The 17,884-nt window shown below is 44.3% G+C and overlaps 1 protein-coding gene across 1 annotated transcript in view; it reads right to left on the reverse strand.

Moving 5' to 3' along the window:
* TMCO4 (transmembrane and coiled-coil domains 4) overlaps positions 1-16,178 on the reverse strand; it is a 91,090-nt gene extending 74,912 nt beyond the window's left edge. Inside the window, exons 1-3 of the mRNA XM_008589664.1 lie at positions 16,030-16,178; positions 7,706-7,880; positions 6,911-6,938 (exon numbers count right to left, since the gene is read on the reverse strand). Of these exons, the coding sequence (XP_008587886.1) occupies positions 6,911-6,938; positions 7,706-7,880; positions 16,030-16,178 (352 nt within the window). The remainder of the gene's footprint in view (positions 1-6,910; positions 6,939-7,705; positions 7,881-16,029) is intronic.
* Between the last annotated feature and the right edge of the window lie 1,706 nt (positions 16,179-17,884).

The following is a 17,884-nucleotide window of genomic DNA, read 5'->3' on the forward strand; positions in this document are numbered from 1 at the left end:
CAGCTTGTGTAGTTGTTTAATGGAAAACACCCTGGGGTGGTATAGTGGGTAGAATGGTGGCCCTCCAAGAGATATAGCCATATCCTGGAAACTGTGAATGTAACCTTATTTTGAAAAAGGTCTCTGAAGATGTGATTAAGTTAAATCTCATGATGAGATCATCCTATATAAGTGTCTTTGTAAGAGACACACAGAGGAGGGGCTGCAGGCAGCCTCCGCTGCTCAACAGAATACATAGGACAAGTGCATGCCTGGGGACCTAGGCAGGAGCCACAGGCAGCCCCCCACCTGAGAGAAGGCAGGAGCACACCACAAACACTTCTTCCACATGGGTGGTGCACCACAGCTGCTGCTGCCACAGGGGTGGCTTGCTGCCACAGTAGCAGCCATGGCCACCATGCAGGTGGCCCACCAACCACTCAACTGTATTAACACAAGAGAGTCACCAGTGGAGGCTGGAAAAAGAAGAGGAAGTCTCTCTCCTCAAAGTCTACTCTAGAGTAATAGAAGAAGCAGCTGCTCTACCACATAACCAGACATCAATGTAGAGATACTAGAAATACAAAAACCCAAGAAAATAGGACACCACCGAAAGAATACAGAAATTCTCAAATACCCGACCCTACATAGCAGGAATCCCTTGAGAAGGAATTCCAAGCAACAATCTTAAGGAAACTCACTGAGATAGGAGAAGACTAAGACAACATAATGAAATGAGAAAAAATATCCAGGATAAGAAAGAGGAAATTTACAAAGAGATTAATACCTTAAGAAAGAATGTAGTAGAATTCCTGGAACTGAAGGATTCATTCAACAAAATGAAAACACAACCAAGAACTTAAGAAGCAGGTTAGAGCAGGCAGAAGAATTTCTGATCTCAAAGATGTTCTTTTGAATGACCCAGGCAGATAAAAAAAGAACAAAGAATTTAAAAAAAACGAAAATCTAAGAGAGTTAGCAGACTCTCTTAAGCATACAAACATCTAAATCACAGGTGCCCCTGAAGGGGAGGAGAAAGGAAAAGGCATGGAAAACCTATTCACCAAAATAACAGAAAACTGCCCAGGTATAGGGAGAGACATGGACCTTAACATACAGAAGATTCAAAGATCCCCAAACAGATTCAATCCAAAAAGATCCTCTCTGAGACACATTATAGTCAAACTGGCAAGCTCAAAGACAAAGAGAGAATCCTAAAAGCAGCAAGAAAAAAGTGTTAAGTGACCTACAAGGGAGCTCCCATCAGACTAACAGCAGACTTCTAAACAGAAACTCTATACACCAGAAGAAAATGGGATGATATATTCTAAATACTAAAAGAAAAAAACTGCCAGCCAAGAGTACTATACTCAGAAAGGCTATCCTTTAGAAATGAGGGAGAAATAGTATATTTTCCAAACAAAAACTGTGTGAGTTCACCATCACATGACCAGCCCTACAAGACATCTTCAAGGGAGTCCTGCATCTGGAACCCAAAAAATGATATTCACTACCACAAATATACAAGAAAGAACAAAACCCACTGGTAGAACAAAAATGCAAATGAGAAAGAGAAAGTAACTAAACCTTACTACCTCAAAAAACCAAAAAATATCAAAGACAAATGATAAAAGGGGAAGAAAGGAACAAAAGATATTTAAAACATGCAACCAAAATTGATAAAATGCCAGGAGTAAGACAACACCTTTCAATAACAACTCTAAAAGTAAATGGATTAAACTCCCCACTCAAAAGACACAGACGGATTAAAAAGCTAGACTCAACTATATGATGTCTTCAAGAGTCTCACCTCACCTGTAAAGACACACACAGACTAATAGTGAAGGGATGGAAAAAGATATACTATGCTAATGAAAACCAAAAATGAGGAGTAGCTATTCTTATATCAGATAAAATAGACTTTAAACCAAAAACCACAAAAAGAGACAAAGATGCCACTGTATAAAGGGATCTATCCAGCAAGAAGACATAACAATCATAAATATATATGCACCCAACACCAGAGCAACCAGATATATAAACACTGTTAGACCTAAAGAAAGAAATAGACCCCAATATGATAACAGTAGGGGACCTGAACACCCCTCTCTCCACATTGGACAGACCATCTAGGCAACAAATCAATAGAGAAACACAGGATTTACACTACACTTTAGACTAACTGGACCTGGCAGATATCTACAGAACATTTCATGCAACAACTACAGAATATACTTTCTTTTCATCAGCATGTGGAGCATTCTTCAGGTGATATGGATTGAATTGTGTCCCCCAAGTTTTATGTATTAGAAGCTTGATCCCCACTCTGGCTGTTAAAAGGGTAAGAAATCCTACTATGGCAATAGAAACGTGGGGTCTTGAAGAGGTGATTGGATTGTGACAACTGTACCCTAGTATGGATTGATCTGTTCTTGGAATGGCAGTGGTTCTGGTGGCTTTGAAAAGAGAGTGAATGAGGAGGTCAGTCTCTCTCTCTCTGCTCCACCAGATTCTGCATGTGAGACTCCTGTGTCACTGTCACCATGAACAAGGCCCTCACCAGATGTGTTCCCTGCACTTTGGATTTCCCAGCCTCCAAAACTGTAAGCAATAAATATTGTTTCTTTACAAATTACCCAGTTCCAGGTATTTTGTTATAAGCAATAGAAATGGACTAATACAGTGAGATAGACCATATGTTAGGTCACAAATCAAGTCTCAAAAAATTTTTAAAAATTGAAATCATTTCAAGTACCTTTTTAGATCACAACGGATTAAAACTAGAAATCAATAACAAGTGAAACTCTGGAAACTACACCAAAAAAATGTAAATTAAACAATATGCTCCCGAATGACCTATGGGTCCAAAAAGAAATTATGGAGGAAATAAAAAAATTTTCGAAATGAATGAAAATGAAGACACATCATAGTCAAGACCTGTGGAATACGGGCCGGCCCGGTGGCGCACTGCTACAGTGTGCCGCTTGGGAGCGTGGTGGCGCTCCTGCCGAGGGTTCGGATCCCACATACAGACCGGTTCCCGCTCACTGGCTGAGCGAGGTGTGGGAGCAACACCGAGGGTTGCGATCCCGTTGCCAGTCCCGGTCTGGTACGGGCGCGACACTGAGGGTTGCGATCCGTTGCCGGACACGAAAAAAGACAAAAAGGAAAAAATAAATAAATAAATAAATAAAATAAAAAAAAAAAACCCTGTGGAATACTACAAAAGCAGTACTAACAGGGAAGTTTACTGCAATAAATGTTTACATCAGAATAGAAAGATTTCAAATAAACTACCTAATACTACACCTCAAAGAATGAGAAAAACAAGAACAACCCAATCTCCAAATCGGTAGATGTAAAGAAATAATAAGATCAGAGCAGGACTAAATGAAATAGAGACCCAAAAAATGATATGAAAAATCAATGAAACAAAAAGTTAGTTTTTTGAGAAGATAAACAAAATAGACAAAACCATTAGCGAACAACAAAAAGAGAAGACCCAAATAACAAAAATCAGAAATGAAAAAGGAGACATTACAACCAATTCCACGGAAATACAAAGAATCATTAGAGACTATTATAAACACTGTACTCCAACAAATTTGAAAACTTGGAGGAAATGGATAAATTTCTGGATACATACAAACTACTAAGACTGAACCAAGAAGAAATAGAAAACCTGAATAGACCAATAAGAAGCAATGAGATTGAAGCAGTAATCAGCAGTATCCCAACAAAGAAAAGCCCAGGATTAGATGGCTTTACTGCTGAATTCTACCAGACCTTTAAAAGGAATTAATACCAATTGTCTTCAAACTATTCCAAAAAATTGAAACAGGCCATCTCCCAAACTCATTCTATGAGGCCAGCATTACCCCAATACTAAAATCTCACAAAGATACAACGAAAAAAGAGAACTACAGGCCAATATCTCTGATGAACACAGACACAAAAATCCTCAACAAAATATTAGCAATCAGAATCCAGCAACACATCAAAAAAATTATACATCATGATCAATTGGGATTCACCCCAGGGATGCAAGGATAGTTCACTGTACATAAGTCAATAAATGTGATACACCACATCAACAAAATCGAAGACAAAAACCATATGATTGTCTCAGCAGAAGCAGAAAAAGCATTTGACAAGATTTAACATCCTTCATCATAAAGACTATCAGCAAATTAGGTATAGAAGGCAAGCATCCCAACACAATAAAAGCCACATACGACAAACCCACCACCAATATCATCCTGAATGGGGAAAACCTGAAAGCATAAATATCAAACAAGTAACCCAATTAAAAAATGAGGAAAGGAGCTAAAAAGCCAAAAGCTTTTCCTTAAGAACAGGAACAAGACAAAGATGCCCACTGTCACCATTCCTATTTAACATAGTATTGGAAGTATTAGCCAGAGCAATCAGGCAAGAGAAAAAAATAAAGGGCATCCATGGAAAAGATGAAGTCAAACTGTCCATGTCTATAGATGACATGACCCTATATATAGTAAAACCTTAAGACTCTACCAAAAAACTCTTAGAGCCGATAAATGATTTCAGTAAAGTTGCAGTATTCAAAATCAACACTCAAAAATCAGTAGTGTTTGTATATCCCAATAATGAACTAGCAGAAAAAGAAATCAAGAAAGCAAGCTCATTTACAACAGTCACCAAAAAATTAAAATACCTAGGAATCAATTTAACCAAGGAGGTGAAAGATCTCTACAAAGAGAATTACAAATCACTGCTGAAGGAAGTTAAAATGAACACAAAAAGATGCAAAGACATTCCATGCTCTTGGATTGGAAGAATAAACATTGTGAAAATGTCCACACTACCAATAGCAATATACAAATTCAATGCAATCCCCATCAAAACACCAATGACATTCCTCACAGAAATAGAAAAAACAATCCTAAGATTCATATGGATAAACAAAAGACCACAAATAGCCAAAGCAATCGTGAGCAAAAAAAACAAAGCTGGAGGCATAACACTACCTGACTTCAAATTATACCACAAAGCTATAATAACCAAAACAGCATGTACTGGAAGCCATTATGGAAAACAGTATGGAGGTTCCTCAAACAACTACATATAGAACTGCCACATGATCCAGCAATTCAAGTGTTGGGTATATACCTCAAGGAATGGAAATCATCATGTTGAAGGGACACCTGTACTCCCATGTTTATTGCAGCTCTATTTGCAATAGCCAAGAGTTGGAACCAACCTAAATGTCCATTGATAGATGACTGGATAAGGAAAATGTGGTATATATACACAATGGAATACTACTCTGCCATAAAAAAGAATGAAATTCTGCTATTTGCAGCAACATGGATGAACTTAGAGAAAATTGTGTTAAGTGAAATAAGTCAGGCACAGACAGAAAAATACTTCATGTCCTCACTCATAAGTGGGAGCTAAAAAAAGTAAATGAATAAAAAAAGAAAGAAAGAGACAACAATCACTATACTTTGTTGAACTTTCAAAAGGAGAGAATGGAACTGAGACCACCAGAGGTGGGAAAGGGGGAGGGGGAGGAGGGGTTAGTGAGAAATTGGCTACAAAAAATGATTACACTGTGTAGTGATAAATATAGTAATTATCCTGATTCAAGCATCATATATTGTACACAGGTATTGATAGTCAGCACTGTACCTCACAGATACATATAATCAACTATGTTTCCAAAAAATATATAGAAAAACAAAAAAAGAGACACAGAGGAGAGAAGAAGGGAGAGAAGGCCACAGGAAGACGAAGGGAAAGACTGAAGTGACGCAGCCACAAGCCCAGCCACGCTTGGAGCTATCAGAGCTGAAAGAGCACAAAGGATTCTCCCCTACCACTTTCAGAGGGAGCGTGTTGACACCTGTTGACACCTTGATTTTAGACTTCTGGACTACAGAACCGTGAGAGAATGAATTTCTGTTGTTTTAAGCCACCCAGTTTGTACTGACTTGTTACGGCAGCCCTAGGACACTAACACAGGTGGAATTCCACATTGCCACTTACTGTGCAACTTTGGGTAAATTGCTTAACCTCTCTAAGCTGATTTCTTTATCCATGAAATGGGACAATAAGATCTATCTGGTGGGGAAGTCAGTTATCACATAGCATCACTGGGTATACAACTGCAACTGTGGTCGGCACGGTGCCAGGGAGGGTCCCAGTCAGGAGGCCAGGAAGCTTTCCCCAGGGAAGTGATGACAGAATGGGGGATGAAGGGAAAGTAGCAGGTAAGGAGGCAAGGCGGGGAGAGAGTTCTCCAGTCGTGGCAGGGCACGTGTAAAGACCCACGGTGCAGAAAGCACTGTGCTCTCGGGAGTTGCAAGGGGGCTGGGATGGTCAGAGCCACACTGAGCAGGGTGGCTGTATCAATGGATGAGGCTGGAGGCGGGGGCAGGGGCCAGCCCACTAGGGCCTCGAGAACCCCGTCTGAGGGGCTGGTGTTTCTCCCGAGGGCAGTGGGAGCCGCCAGTGGGTTTTACGCAGGGAGAGAACATGGACAGCAGGGACTGGGAAAGAGCACTCAAGTGGCAGGGTGGCAAGCAGACTGCTGGCTGGGGTGGTGGTGGAGGACCAGCGAGGAGACTCCTGTTGACATCCAGGAGGGGTGACGGTGGCTTAGACCAGGGTGCTGGGTGGAGATGGGGAAGGGGCCAGACTCAAGAGCTACTTAGGAGGTAAACACAGGGCCACTGTGAGGAACAAATGACATAAATGCTAAGAAGCACCACCCAGCGCTCGGCATGAACGAAGAGCTCACCAGCTCACCGATGATACTGGCTCCCTTTCCTTGCTCGTGCCAAAAAGGCCACGGGGCACCTGGTCACAGGTGGCAGCACCCATCACTGGCTTCACTGGCTGGGGGCAAAGATGGGCACCCACAATTTCCAGAACTTAGAAAATCACTTACCATCCTTGAGTGAGAAGCTCAGAAGATCCTGTGGGAAAAGGTAACAGGAATCAGTGATATGTTGACGTGCAATCAGCCAACTTATTGGACGAATACCTATTGACTCCTGCCAAGTGGGAGATCAAGACAGACAAAAACCCTCCGCCCTATACTCTAGGGGTGAGCCAAATAATGAACAAGTAAGCAAAGAAGTAAATAAATATGCGAGAACTTCAGGTGGTGAAATACTTGTAAAGGAGGGGAAGGAGCTGTTTTAAATCTACACACTTGCCCACCAGAAGCCCGTGCCATAAGCTTTTGTCTGCTTGAACTGCACACAGAACAGGTGAGTGACATGCCCCAGGGCACACAGCAAAGCTGCTGATTCTGAAAAGAGGCATCACAGTTTAGTAGAACACGGCTCTGGAGTTCGACAGCCATGGTTTAAATCCTGGCCTTGCCACTTATCAGCTGTGTGACCTTGGGCAAGTTACTTACCCTCTCTGTGCCTCAGTTTTCTCATCTATAAAATGGGGGTTGATCATACTACCTACCTTATAAAGTTCCTTTGAGAATAAAATGTTAATTTTAGTAAAGGTACTAGCACATAATAGGCAGTATATGAACATTGAGTTGATAGTAAATATTCAATAATGATAATTTAACATCAGCCATGATCATCATCCTAATATGATATTATAATGCAACGTTTTATCTTTCAACCACCCCACCCCACTAGAAACAATTTTCAGAGTGGTTTTGGAAGGAATGATTTGTTCTACTGTCCCTGGCAGCCGCCACCCACGTTAGGCATACCTGCGTGATCATGGATGGGTCGCCCTTCAAGATGGGGTCCTTCAATAAAATCTGAGCAAACACGTCTGTTCCCTCGCCCCCCAGGCCGCTGGCAAAAGCAGTCATGGTTGGCAAGACAGCTTCGGACAACTCCAGCCACTTCACCAGGCCCCCCACAAACTCCATGCAGAAGGAGCTGAAAGAGAGATATGGCTTAGATCCTGGGGCTTCTCGGAACTCGGCCTCCTAAGGCCAGTGGCAAGTTTAGGTGAGTCATGGCCACAGGTGTGAACAGCCGGCACACACACGACTGTGATCCATGAAATGCAGAGTCGAAACCTAATTGCAGGTGATGGGGATTTTAGTTTCTTGTCCCACCAAAACTTTTACCAAAGTGGTTGATAAGCCACAGGGATGAGAGCACCAGGCAGTTACTGACCATGTGCCCTGGGCCTGGGCTATGCTGGGGACTGAGAATCAAAGCTGAAGAGACGCGGTCTCTAATGACGACTCAGCAGTGGAGTCACACACATAACTGAAGGATCCTGGTACCGTGTGATCTGTGATATGCCAGGACAGAGGCAGGAATCAAGTCCTACGCAGCCCAGAGAGGGAACCCCAAATCCAGCTGTAGAGGTGATGGGCAACGACCAGGAAAGGCTTCTCAGAGGAGTTAAGTTGCTGCTCTTGGAAATCACCAAGGATGTGCTTTCTGGAAAAAAGTCAGCCACTGCAGAAGTGGAGGAAGTGAAGAGGACATGCACTGCCACTGGGGGTCTCTGTCCACAGCAGGCATTTGAGTGGGGTCCTACAGGAGTCCCCTGGTGGGGGGTGCTGCTCTAGAAAAGAAGGAACCTCTTGAACTGAGACGCAGGTAGCACAGGGCATTTGGGGACTTCGACAGTGTCTGCATCAGATTTCTGATGCAGAGCCACCCTCTGTGATGTGAGAGGGAGGTGGGTGATGGGTGGGTGGGGGTATGTAGAGCAGGGGGGTCAATTAGGAGGTGTAAACCACACTGCCTTGAGATTCCAGCACCGTGTCCTGCACCCTGTAGGGACTGTGACCAGATGGAGTGGCACAGGCTTCCCAGAAGCAAGCAGAGCTCCCTGGTGCTGGGGGTGACCTCAGGAGTCCCTCAGCCCTTGCACCACGAAGCCCAACCACCCCATTTCTTAGAGCTGCTGCTGCCAAAGCCCAAGTGGAGAGCACCTCCAAGGCCAGGGCTGCTGATGGGACTGGTGAAGAGCTCAGCTCCAAATCCTCTCCACTGTTATGGTCTGGTGCTGGGAAGATGCTCTGAAATGGAGATTATTAAGGCTCCCCTGGAGACCAACCCCTGTGGGAGGGAAGGCAGGAAGCAGGGCTGGGCAGAGGGTGCAGCCGAGCAGTGACGTAGCCACAAAGGAAGCCTCAGCACACCCTGGGTGGGTTCTGAAGATTCGGTGACCCTTTGGAGTTGCCCGCAGTAGGATGAGAGGGTTGGGCCAGTCACCGGATGCAGGTACTCCAGGCAGGGAGCAGAGCCTGGGCCAAGGTGGCTCTCTTCAGCTGAGGCAGGTCCCAAAGGGGACAGACAGCTCAGGGCTGTGCCGGCAGTCCTCCTGGCAGCTGGGGCGGAGGTAGCAGTGGGGGCAGGGGTTCCTTCATTCCTGAAGGGGGATCTGAGAGGCACAGCACCTTGGGAAAGAAACTTGACCTTTCTGTGCCTCAGTGTCCTTATCTGCAAAATGGGTTTAGGAGACTAACTTCATAAGGTTGGTTGAGGATTAAATGAGATGATACATATAAAGCACCCAGAGCAGGGCTTGGCATGCAGTAGATGCTCAGCTAATGTTGGCTAGCATCACTATTTTCATGTACAAGATAACAAAGGGAGGTGGTGGGGAACAGGATTAAGAGTCAGACTCTGCAGTTCAGCTGCCTGGGGGAGGCCTGGCTCCCTTGGTGACTGGCTTGGTGTCCTTGCGTTACTTCTCTTAGCTTCATTTTCCTCTGCTGTAAAATGCAGATGCCTCACAGATTAGTTGGGAAAACTAAATGACATGGCAACAGGGCCCGGCACTGGTAAACCCTCAATAAATGTTAGCTACTACTATTACAGTTATTATAATTTACCCCACTGCAGTCTCCTGGGATTATGCTGGTGGTGTATGGGTGTATGTGGGGCGCAGGGGATGACTAAGTGAATTGCATGTTACTTAGGGGTAAATTTAGATGCAGAAAGGGCTCAGGACCAAGCATGCCTGGCCCTGCTGTCCATGAAGAAAGTCTTGGATGTAAAGGAGCATCTCATAAAAAAAGAGCAGGGGGAAAGAGCACAGACTCTGGCTCAAATCCCACTTCTGCCACTAGTTGTGTGACCTTGGACAAGTGACTTCACCTCTCTGTGCCTCAGTTTCTTTATCTGTAAAGCAGTGGCAAGAATGATAAAACCTACGAAGGGGTCTTCAAAGTGTTCATGAAAAGTGTGCATTATGAAGAAGCTATGCATGGATTGCAGATTTTTTTTGCACCAAAATAAACTTGTAGTGACTTACAACATGTCTGACCAGGATCTAGTTTGAGGCACTAAGAAGGATAAGACATCAGTTTGAAAAGAGCCCCGATCACAGCAGTAAGAACTCTGTTAGAATTGAAGCAAGAATAAACATCAAATTTATGATGGAGCTTGGGTGGAAGAATGGTGAAATCCCTGATGCTTTACAAAAAGTTCATGGGGACAATGCCCCAAAGAAATCAGCACCTTACAAATGGACAACTTGTTTTAAGAAGGGACAAGAAGACGTTGAAGGTGAAGCCTGTAGTGGCAGAACATCACATCAATTTGTGAGGAAAAAAATTAATCTTGCTCATGCCCTAATGGAAGAGGACGGATGATGAGCGGCAGAAACAACAGCCAACCCCACAGACATCTCAACTGGTTCAGCTTACACGATTCTGACTGAAAAATGACAGTTGAGCAATCTTTCCACTTGATGGGTGCCAGAACTGTTGCACCCAGATCAGCTGCAGACAGGAGCAGAGCTTTCAATGGAAATTTTAAACGAGTGGGATCAAGATTATGAAGCATTTCTTCGAAGAACTGTAACAGGAGATGATACATGGCTTTACCAGTACAATCCTGAAGACAAAGCACAAGCAAAGCTGTGGCTACCAAGAGGTGCAAAAAAAGAGCAAAGATCATGGCAACACTTTTTTGGAATGCTCAAGGCATTTTGCTTGTTGACTTTCTGGAGGGTCGAAGAATGAGAATATCTGCTTATTATGAGAGTGTTTGAAGAAAGTTAGCCAAAGCTTTAGCAGAAAAATGCCTGGGGAAGCTTCACCAGAGAGTCCTTCACCATCATGACAATGTTCCTGCTCATTCCTCCCATCAGACAAGGGGAGTTTTGTGAGAGTTTTGATCGGAAATCATTAGCTGTCCACCTTACAGTCCTGATTTGGCTCCTTCTGACTTCTTGTTTCCTAATCTCAAGTAATCTTTAAAGGGCACCCATTTTTCCTTTAATAATGTAAAAAAGACTCATTGACATGGTTAAATTCCCAGGACCCTCAGTTCTTTAGGGATGGACTAAATGGCTGGTATCACCCCTTACAAAAGTATCTTCAACTTAATGGAGGTTATGTTCAGAAATAAAGTTTATATTTTTTATTTTCATCCTTTAATGCAATTTTTCCACAAGCTTTTTGAAGTCCCCTCATATTTCATAGGGTTGTTCGACGGATTAACTAGGTATGTATAAAGTGCCAGGACAGCAATTTATCAAATAACGAGTAGGCCTTTAGATAGGCAGAGCTTGATAATTACTACTAATGTGGTCGGTGGTCAAGTTGAAATACATGAAAATCAACAGCACCAATGTCACAGATAATAACTGCAGAGCAACTATCTATCAGTCTCTGTGCCGAATGCTTTATACACACCATTGGTTACTTCTCACCGCAATCTCACCAGGGAGGGAGGTGCTATTTTATCCCCATTCAAGAGATAAGAAAACCCAGATCCAGAAGGTTAAGTGACAGCTCCAGGTTCAAACCTACATCTCTCAGACCCCAAAGGCCATGCTCACTCCCTGTGGAGACTGCCCCTCCCCAGTGCTCACATTACTGAGCATTCACAATGCGCTGGACACCCACTAAGCAGGGGCATCAAAAATCCTCTTTCATCTGACCCCACCTCACGGATGTAGCAGCTGGGCTGCAGCTGTCCAGGGTCTCACAGTAGGGAAGTAGCAAAGCCTCATCTGGAATCCAGGCTTCCTGACTCCTAGTCCAAAGCTCCTTGCATTCACCAGGGGTTAGCGAACTTGTAGCTCAGGGGCCAAACCCAGCTTGCAGCCCAGATTTGTAAATAAAGTTTTACTGGAACATAGCTACACCCATTCCTTTACACACTCTCTCGGGCTGCTTTTGGGTTACAGCAGCAAAGCTGAGTAACTGTGACAGAGACCCCCTGGCCCGCAAGCTTAAAATATCTAGCCCTTGGTAGAATTTTTCCAACCTCGGCTCTACCCCATGTTTAATTAATAGAATTAATTGTAGGAAATAGCATCAGAGATGTTTACAGCATGAATAAGAAATAAATATTTTAGAGGTTTGCTTTTATGCCCCCAAACCGCCAGAGTGGTTTCTAAAGATGTTTATTGACACCAACAGCATATCTAGGCTTTCAAAAGATTGAGCTTTCACCAGAGCAACATGAGGCAAGTGCTTTCCCAAGTTGGGTGACTTGGAGGCTGGAAAAATCTATCACAAGTATCACATGAGACCTACAATGTCCATGCAGAAAGTAAACGTCTGTAAGCTACCAGCAGAACACAGCTCAGGTCCTCTTGGCTAAAGATGGGTCATGTCTACTTATACCAGTAAGAGAGGAGGAAAGGAGGACCCCCACTGAACTCAGGTTTCTCATGAGTCCTTCCAGAAATTGGAGAGAGAGTACAAAGTTTTGCCTTCCCTGAGGATGTTGGGGTGACTAAGCTGGTAGATGTTTCAGCTACAGGTACTGATGGTGACGTAACTCTAAAAAGGAACCTGAGCAGGTCAGAGTGTGCAACATAGCTCCTGAAAGCTTCCCACATACCTGGCACTCATTAGTTACCTCCCTTGAGTGAATGTTCAGGTATATGAGGTTCAACAACTGATTGGTGAGTCCTGTTGTGTTGAAAGCACTTCTAAAGCCTTCTCGCACCATGAATTTTCCGGTGACAAATGAGGTGGGAACTCAAGGCTTTCCCACATTCACTGCATTCATGTGGCCTTTCCCCAGTGTGAACTTTTTGGTGCCAAACTAGGTGGGAGGTTCTGATGAAGTTTTTCCCACATTTACTGCACACAAAAGCCCTTTTGCCAGTGTGAACCCTCTGGTGTGAAATAAAGTCAGAGATTCAACTAAAGAATTTCCCACATTCGATGCACTCAAAAGACTTTGCCTAAGTGTGAATTACTGATGTTTGATGAGGCTGTACTTGTGGCCAAAAGATTTCCCCAAATCACTGCAATTATAAGGATTTTCTCCAGTGTGAACACTCCCATGCTGGACAAGTGTGGATTTGTGTCTTCATGAAGACTTTCCTGCAATTGATGCACTTATAATAAAGCCTTGCTCCATTGTGAAAAAAAATAAAAATAAAAAGATTGGGGTTTTAGTCTAGCCGGTTAGCTCAGTTGGTTAGAGCACAGCCTTGTAACACCAAGATCAAGGTTTTGGTTCCCCATACTGGCCAGCCACCCCACAAAATAATAAATAAATAAAAATAAATAAAAAGACTGAGATTAAAAAAAAAATGTTTTGTGCCTCAAAAAACTGAGACCAACCACGAGGAAACAACTAGCATAATGAATCGGGAACATTCAAGAAGGAAACACCCCAAGGCAGGTGCTTATGGCTAGGCAACAACTGCCTGTGCTTAGAACAAGACTTGGACGTGGGGGGTGGGGGGCACACAGGGCAATAACTTCCTTCCCTATGTGCCCTCCTGGGTGGTGCCTGGCACACAGTCCAGGTTCATAAATATTTGTTTATGGAAACGAAGTATGCAGAGCTCTTCCCTGGCTATGTGCTGGTTTATCAGGTAGGGGTTTCATTATTAATAATGAGAGCACCCAATATTTGTTTGGCAGGAACTCTGTGCCAGGCTCTGCAGGGGCCATCGACACGTGCCCTCCTACAAGTACCATTTCTGATGCTGTTGCAGACAATGCTGGCTATTTTTTCCAGGCCAGCAGAACCAATCTCCCATGGTGGAGGTTGCAAAGGACAAATGCTTTTAGTTTTTCTCATGCTCTCTTGCAGCTGAGGCTTGGGCATGCAACTGGATCTGGCCAGTGACACAAAAGGAAGACTTCTCTGGGTATTCTGGGAAAGAGCTGCTTCCTGATGAGAGACTTGAGGAGACTCCCTGCCCTCTCCTCCTTCCTGCCTTGGGCCTTGTCCTGTGAGGGTGTGATGGATGGAGCTGCAGCAGCTATTTTGTGATCAGGAGGGAAAGGCCAAGAGAACTGCAGAGAAGCCAACCCAAAGGCCTTTTGAGGCACTAAATCAACCCTGGCACTATCTACCTTTGGATTTCTTTTTAAGTAAAAAAAATAAATCTCCTGTTGTTTAAATCTGTTTTAGTATCACATTCTGTTATTTGCAGTCAAAAACACCCTGACTGGTAGGAGTAAGTTCTGGTAGTATCTTCATTTTCCGGATGAGTACACTGGGGCAAAGAAGTAAGTCACAGAGTCAGCAAGCAACCACTACCATTAATGAAGCACCTACTATGGGCCTGGCTCTGTGACGTGTGCCTTACCTACATCATCTCATTTAATCCTTGAAAGCACCCTGCAGGGTGGGTATTATTAGCCACATTCTACAGATGAAGAGACTGATGCTTAGGGAAGTTAAATAATCTGCCAAGGTCACATACAACTGGAAAGTGGTAAGAGTTAAAATTTGAACCTGGATCTGAGTCCAACGCTTACGAGATGTCTCCTTGCTAATAAAGCCAGCATTTATCCACACCTTCTTTTCATGAACCTTTGTCGAGTGTCTGCTACACTGAGCTGTGAGCAAGGCACTGAAGACTCAGGGATGAACAAGGCAGTTCCTGCCCTCCAGGAGCTCAAACAGGAGGGGTGGTGGGTACGGGAAGAGTTCCAGGGTAGTGTGGTGGTTGCTGCAATGGGTCACTGGGCATACAGGTGGAGGAACACCCCTGTCTAGGGGGCAGGTGAGGTAAGGCTTTCCGGAGGTGACCCTCAAGAAGACGAATGTGCTCAAGTATTCAGTCTAGTAGAGAGACAAAGATAAATAAAACTCCAAAACCCCAAATGGCTAAAACCCAAGGCATAAGAGAAGTTTACTCATATGCACAAGACTATTGAGTGAGAGTAGGGGATGGGTGTCTCAAAAACACTGCAGACACTTGTCTCCAGCCCCCAGCCCATTGCTCCCTGTCCTAGTAATATCTTTGTCCTCCTAGGTCTTCTCCCTGCCTAAACCTTTGGAGCCATAGTGAGATCCTCCCTCTGCCCCACCCCCAACATTCAACCTGTTCCCAAGTCGACTCCATTCTCCCTGAGAAAAGTCTGTCCCATCTGTGCCCTTCCTCACCTCGTCACTCACTGGCCCAGTTCCCCCTTCAGCCTCCTAACTGACCTCCTCCTGCCTCCAAACCCTGCCCTCTTGAATCCTTTAAGCCACAGCCCATGCTCTTGACAATTCTGCTATTCTGACTCCGAATACGTGACTGAAACACACACATGGTAGATATCGGCAATGACAGACATTAAACATAACACTGTCATTAAACTTGTTGTTCTTTGGCTCCCATGACACCCTGTTTCAACCCATCAGGGCACTTACTCTTCTGTGTCTGTCTGTTGCTACAATCAGCCAGGTGGGCGACCTTGCTGAGAAGTAAGCACCTTGGGGACAGGAGCCAGGCCTTGCTCTGCTTTGTTTCCTCCATAGGGCCATGCATGACACCCAGCACATAGTAGCTTCTCAACAAATGCATGTTTCACGAGTGAGTAAAGATCTTATCCCCCTACTCAACTGTGTCTACTTGAGGGAAGGTAGGGCATTGTTCTCATTTGTGTTAATCACATATACCTTCTGTATACTTCAAATTGTGCCTGGCACACAGTAGGTGCTCAGAAAAATGCTTGGTGAAGGTATAAATGAGTGAATAACTGAATGAGGGGATATCTTACATCCTTACCCAATTGTGAGTTCCTTAAAGGCAAGGACAATGACTAGGTATTGTCCTATAATACCTGGCAGGTCCCTGGGCAGTTATTAATCGTCTCCCTGAAGCAGCATGGCCTTCCCTCTGCGAGACAAAAGAACTCACCTTTGCTCAGGTTCTGGAAATAGCTGGGACAGGGAGATGCCACAGAGGGCGGCATAGGCAAAGCGGTTGGCCTCAGTCAGCTCCCGGCCCGTGGGCAGAGGCGGCTGCCCCTCTGCAGCTGGCTCGGCCAGCCTGTTCCATGTGGCCATTCCCGGCCTGCAGGAAAAAATTCCAATTGAGACATGCTTCCTGGGGTAGGCAAAGGTTACTAAAACGGGACACAAAAATGATAAACCATAAAAGAAAGTCCGATAATTGGGCTTCAATAAAATGAAGAACTTCTATTCATCACCTTTAAGACCGTGAAAACACACACCATATATACCGGGGCAGAAGGAGAGGTTTATAATACACATATCAAGAAAGGATTTGTGCCCATAGCCTATAAATGACTTCTACAAATCATGAAGAAAAAGAAAGAAATTAAATTAAAACATGAGTGAAAGACTCGAATAGATTCTTCATAAAAGAGATTGCAATGGCCAACAAGTGCATGACAAGGTGTTCAATGTCACTAGTCATCAGAAAATTGTTAATTAAAACCCCAGTGAGATACTTCCACTCACCTGTCAGAGTGGCTAGAACTAAAAAGACCGACAATACCAAGTGCTGGTGAGGATAGAGAACACATAGAACTTTCCATGCTGCTGATGGGAAAGTTCTAGTATTGTAAGTTGGTACAACCATTTGGAGAATGGTTGGCAGTATCTATTAATGCCAAACAAATACTTTCCCTAGGCCCCCCCAATTCCATTCCTGAGAAATGAGGGCTTACGTCCACTGAAAGACATGCACATGGAAGTTCATAGCAGCTTCATTCGCAATAGTCCCAAACTAGTAACAACCTGCATGTCCCTCACAGTAGAACGGATAAACGGTGTCATATTCACACCATGGAACATTAGACAGCAATGAAAAAGAATGAATTCCAGCTAACTACAACGTGAATGAATCTCACAGACAAAAGGATATGCAGAAAGCCATTCAAAGAGACGACATCCTGCGGAATTCTGCTTATATGAAGTTGAAGGACAGGTAAACCCAATGTATGGTGAAAGAAGTTAGAAGAGAGGTTACCTGGGGAGGGAGCACTGGCTCAGAAAGGGCGCAAGAGAGGCTTTGGGGGGATGGAAATGTTCTCTATCTAGTCCTGGGTGGTGGTGACATGGGTGTAAATACATTTAACAATGAACTGAGCTGTAAGATTTGTGCACTTGCGTGTGGTGTACCTCAATGAAAGGAAGGAAGGAAGAAGGAAAGGAGGTCTCCCCAGGGGGAGATAGGGGAGAAGAAAAGGGAAGAGAAAGTGGGGAGAGAGGAGAGGAGAGACAAGCCAAGGCAGGCATCCAAGGAGCAGGAAGGGCCCTGGAGGTGACCACAAGGAAGGGGACAAGGAAGGTGCCAGCCTCGACTACAGGGAGTGAAGGACATGAACGCAGGCTCAGGAGCAGACAGACGTGGGCACGAATCCAAGCACCTCCATCCAACAGATATGACTCGGGCAACTCAACCTCCCTGCACTTAGATTTCCTCACCTACATGAGACCATACAGTACCTGCATGGAAGAGCTGTGTTAGCAGTAAATGACGCAGCCCATGTGGGTCGTCAGTATTTGTAAAGTGCTTAGACCAGAGCCTGGCACAGGGCTCATACTATACAAATGTTTGTTATGGAAATAAATGCATAAAATCAACAAACAAGATGCTCAGCACAGTGCTTGGCTCATAAAAGGCACAATAAATAGTAAGACCTAATCTCACTGAGCTGTCTCAGATGCTGGGCACTGGGGCTGCAATTTTTTTTTTTTTTTGTCTTTTTGTCTTTTTTCCGTGTCCAGCAACGGATCGCAACCCT

The sequence above is a fragment of the Galeopterus variegatus genome, unplaced genomic scaffold (assembly GCF_000696425.1).
Source record: "Galeopterus variegatus unplaced genomic scaffold, G_variegatus-3.0.2 Scaffold137, whole genome shotgun sequence".
Taxonomy (NCBI): domain Eukaryota; kingdom Metazoa; phylum Chordata; class Mammalia; order Dermoptera; family Cynocephalidae; genus Galeopterus; species Galeopterus variegatus.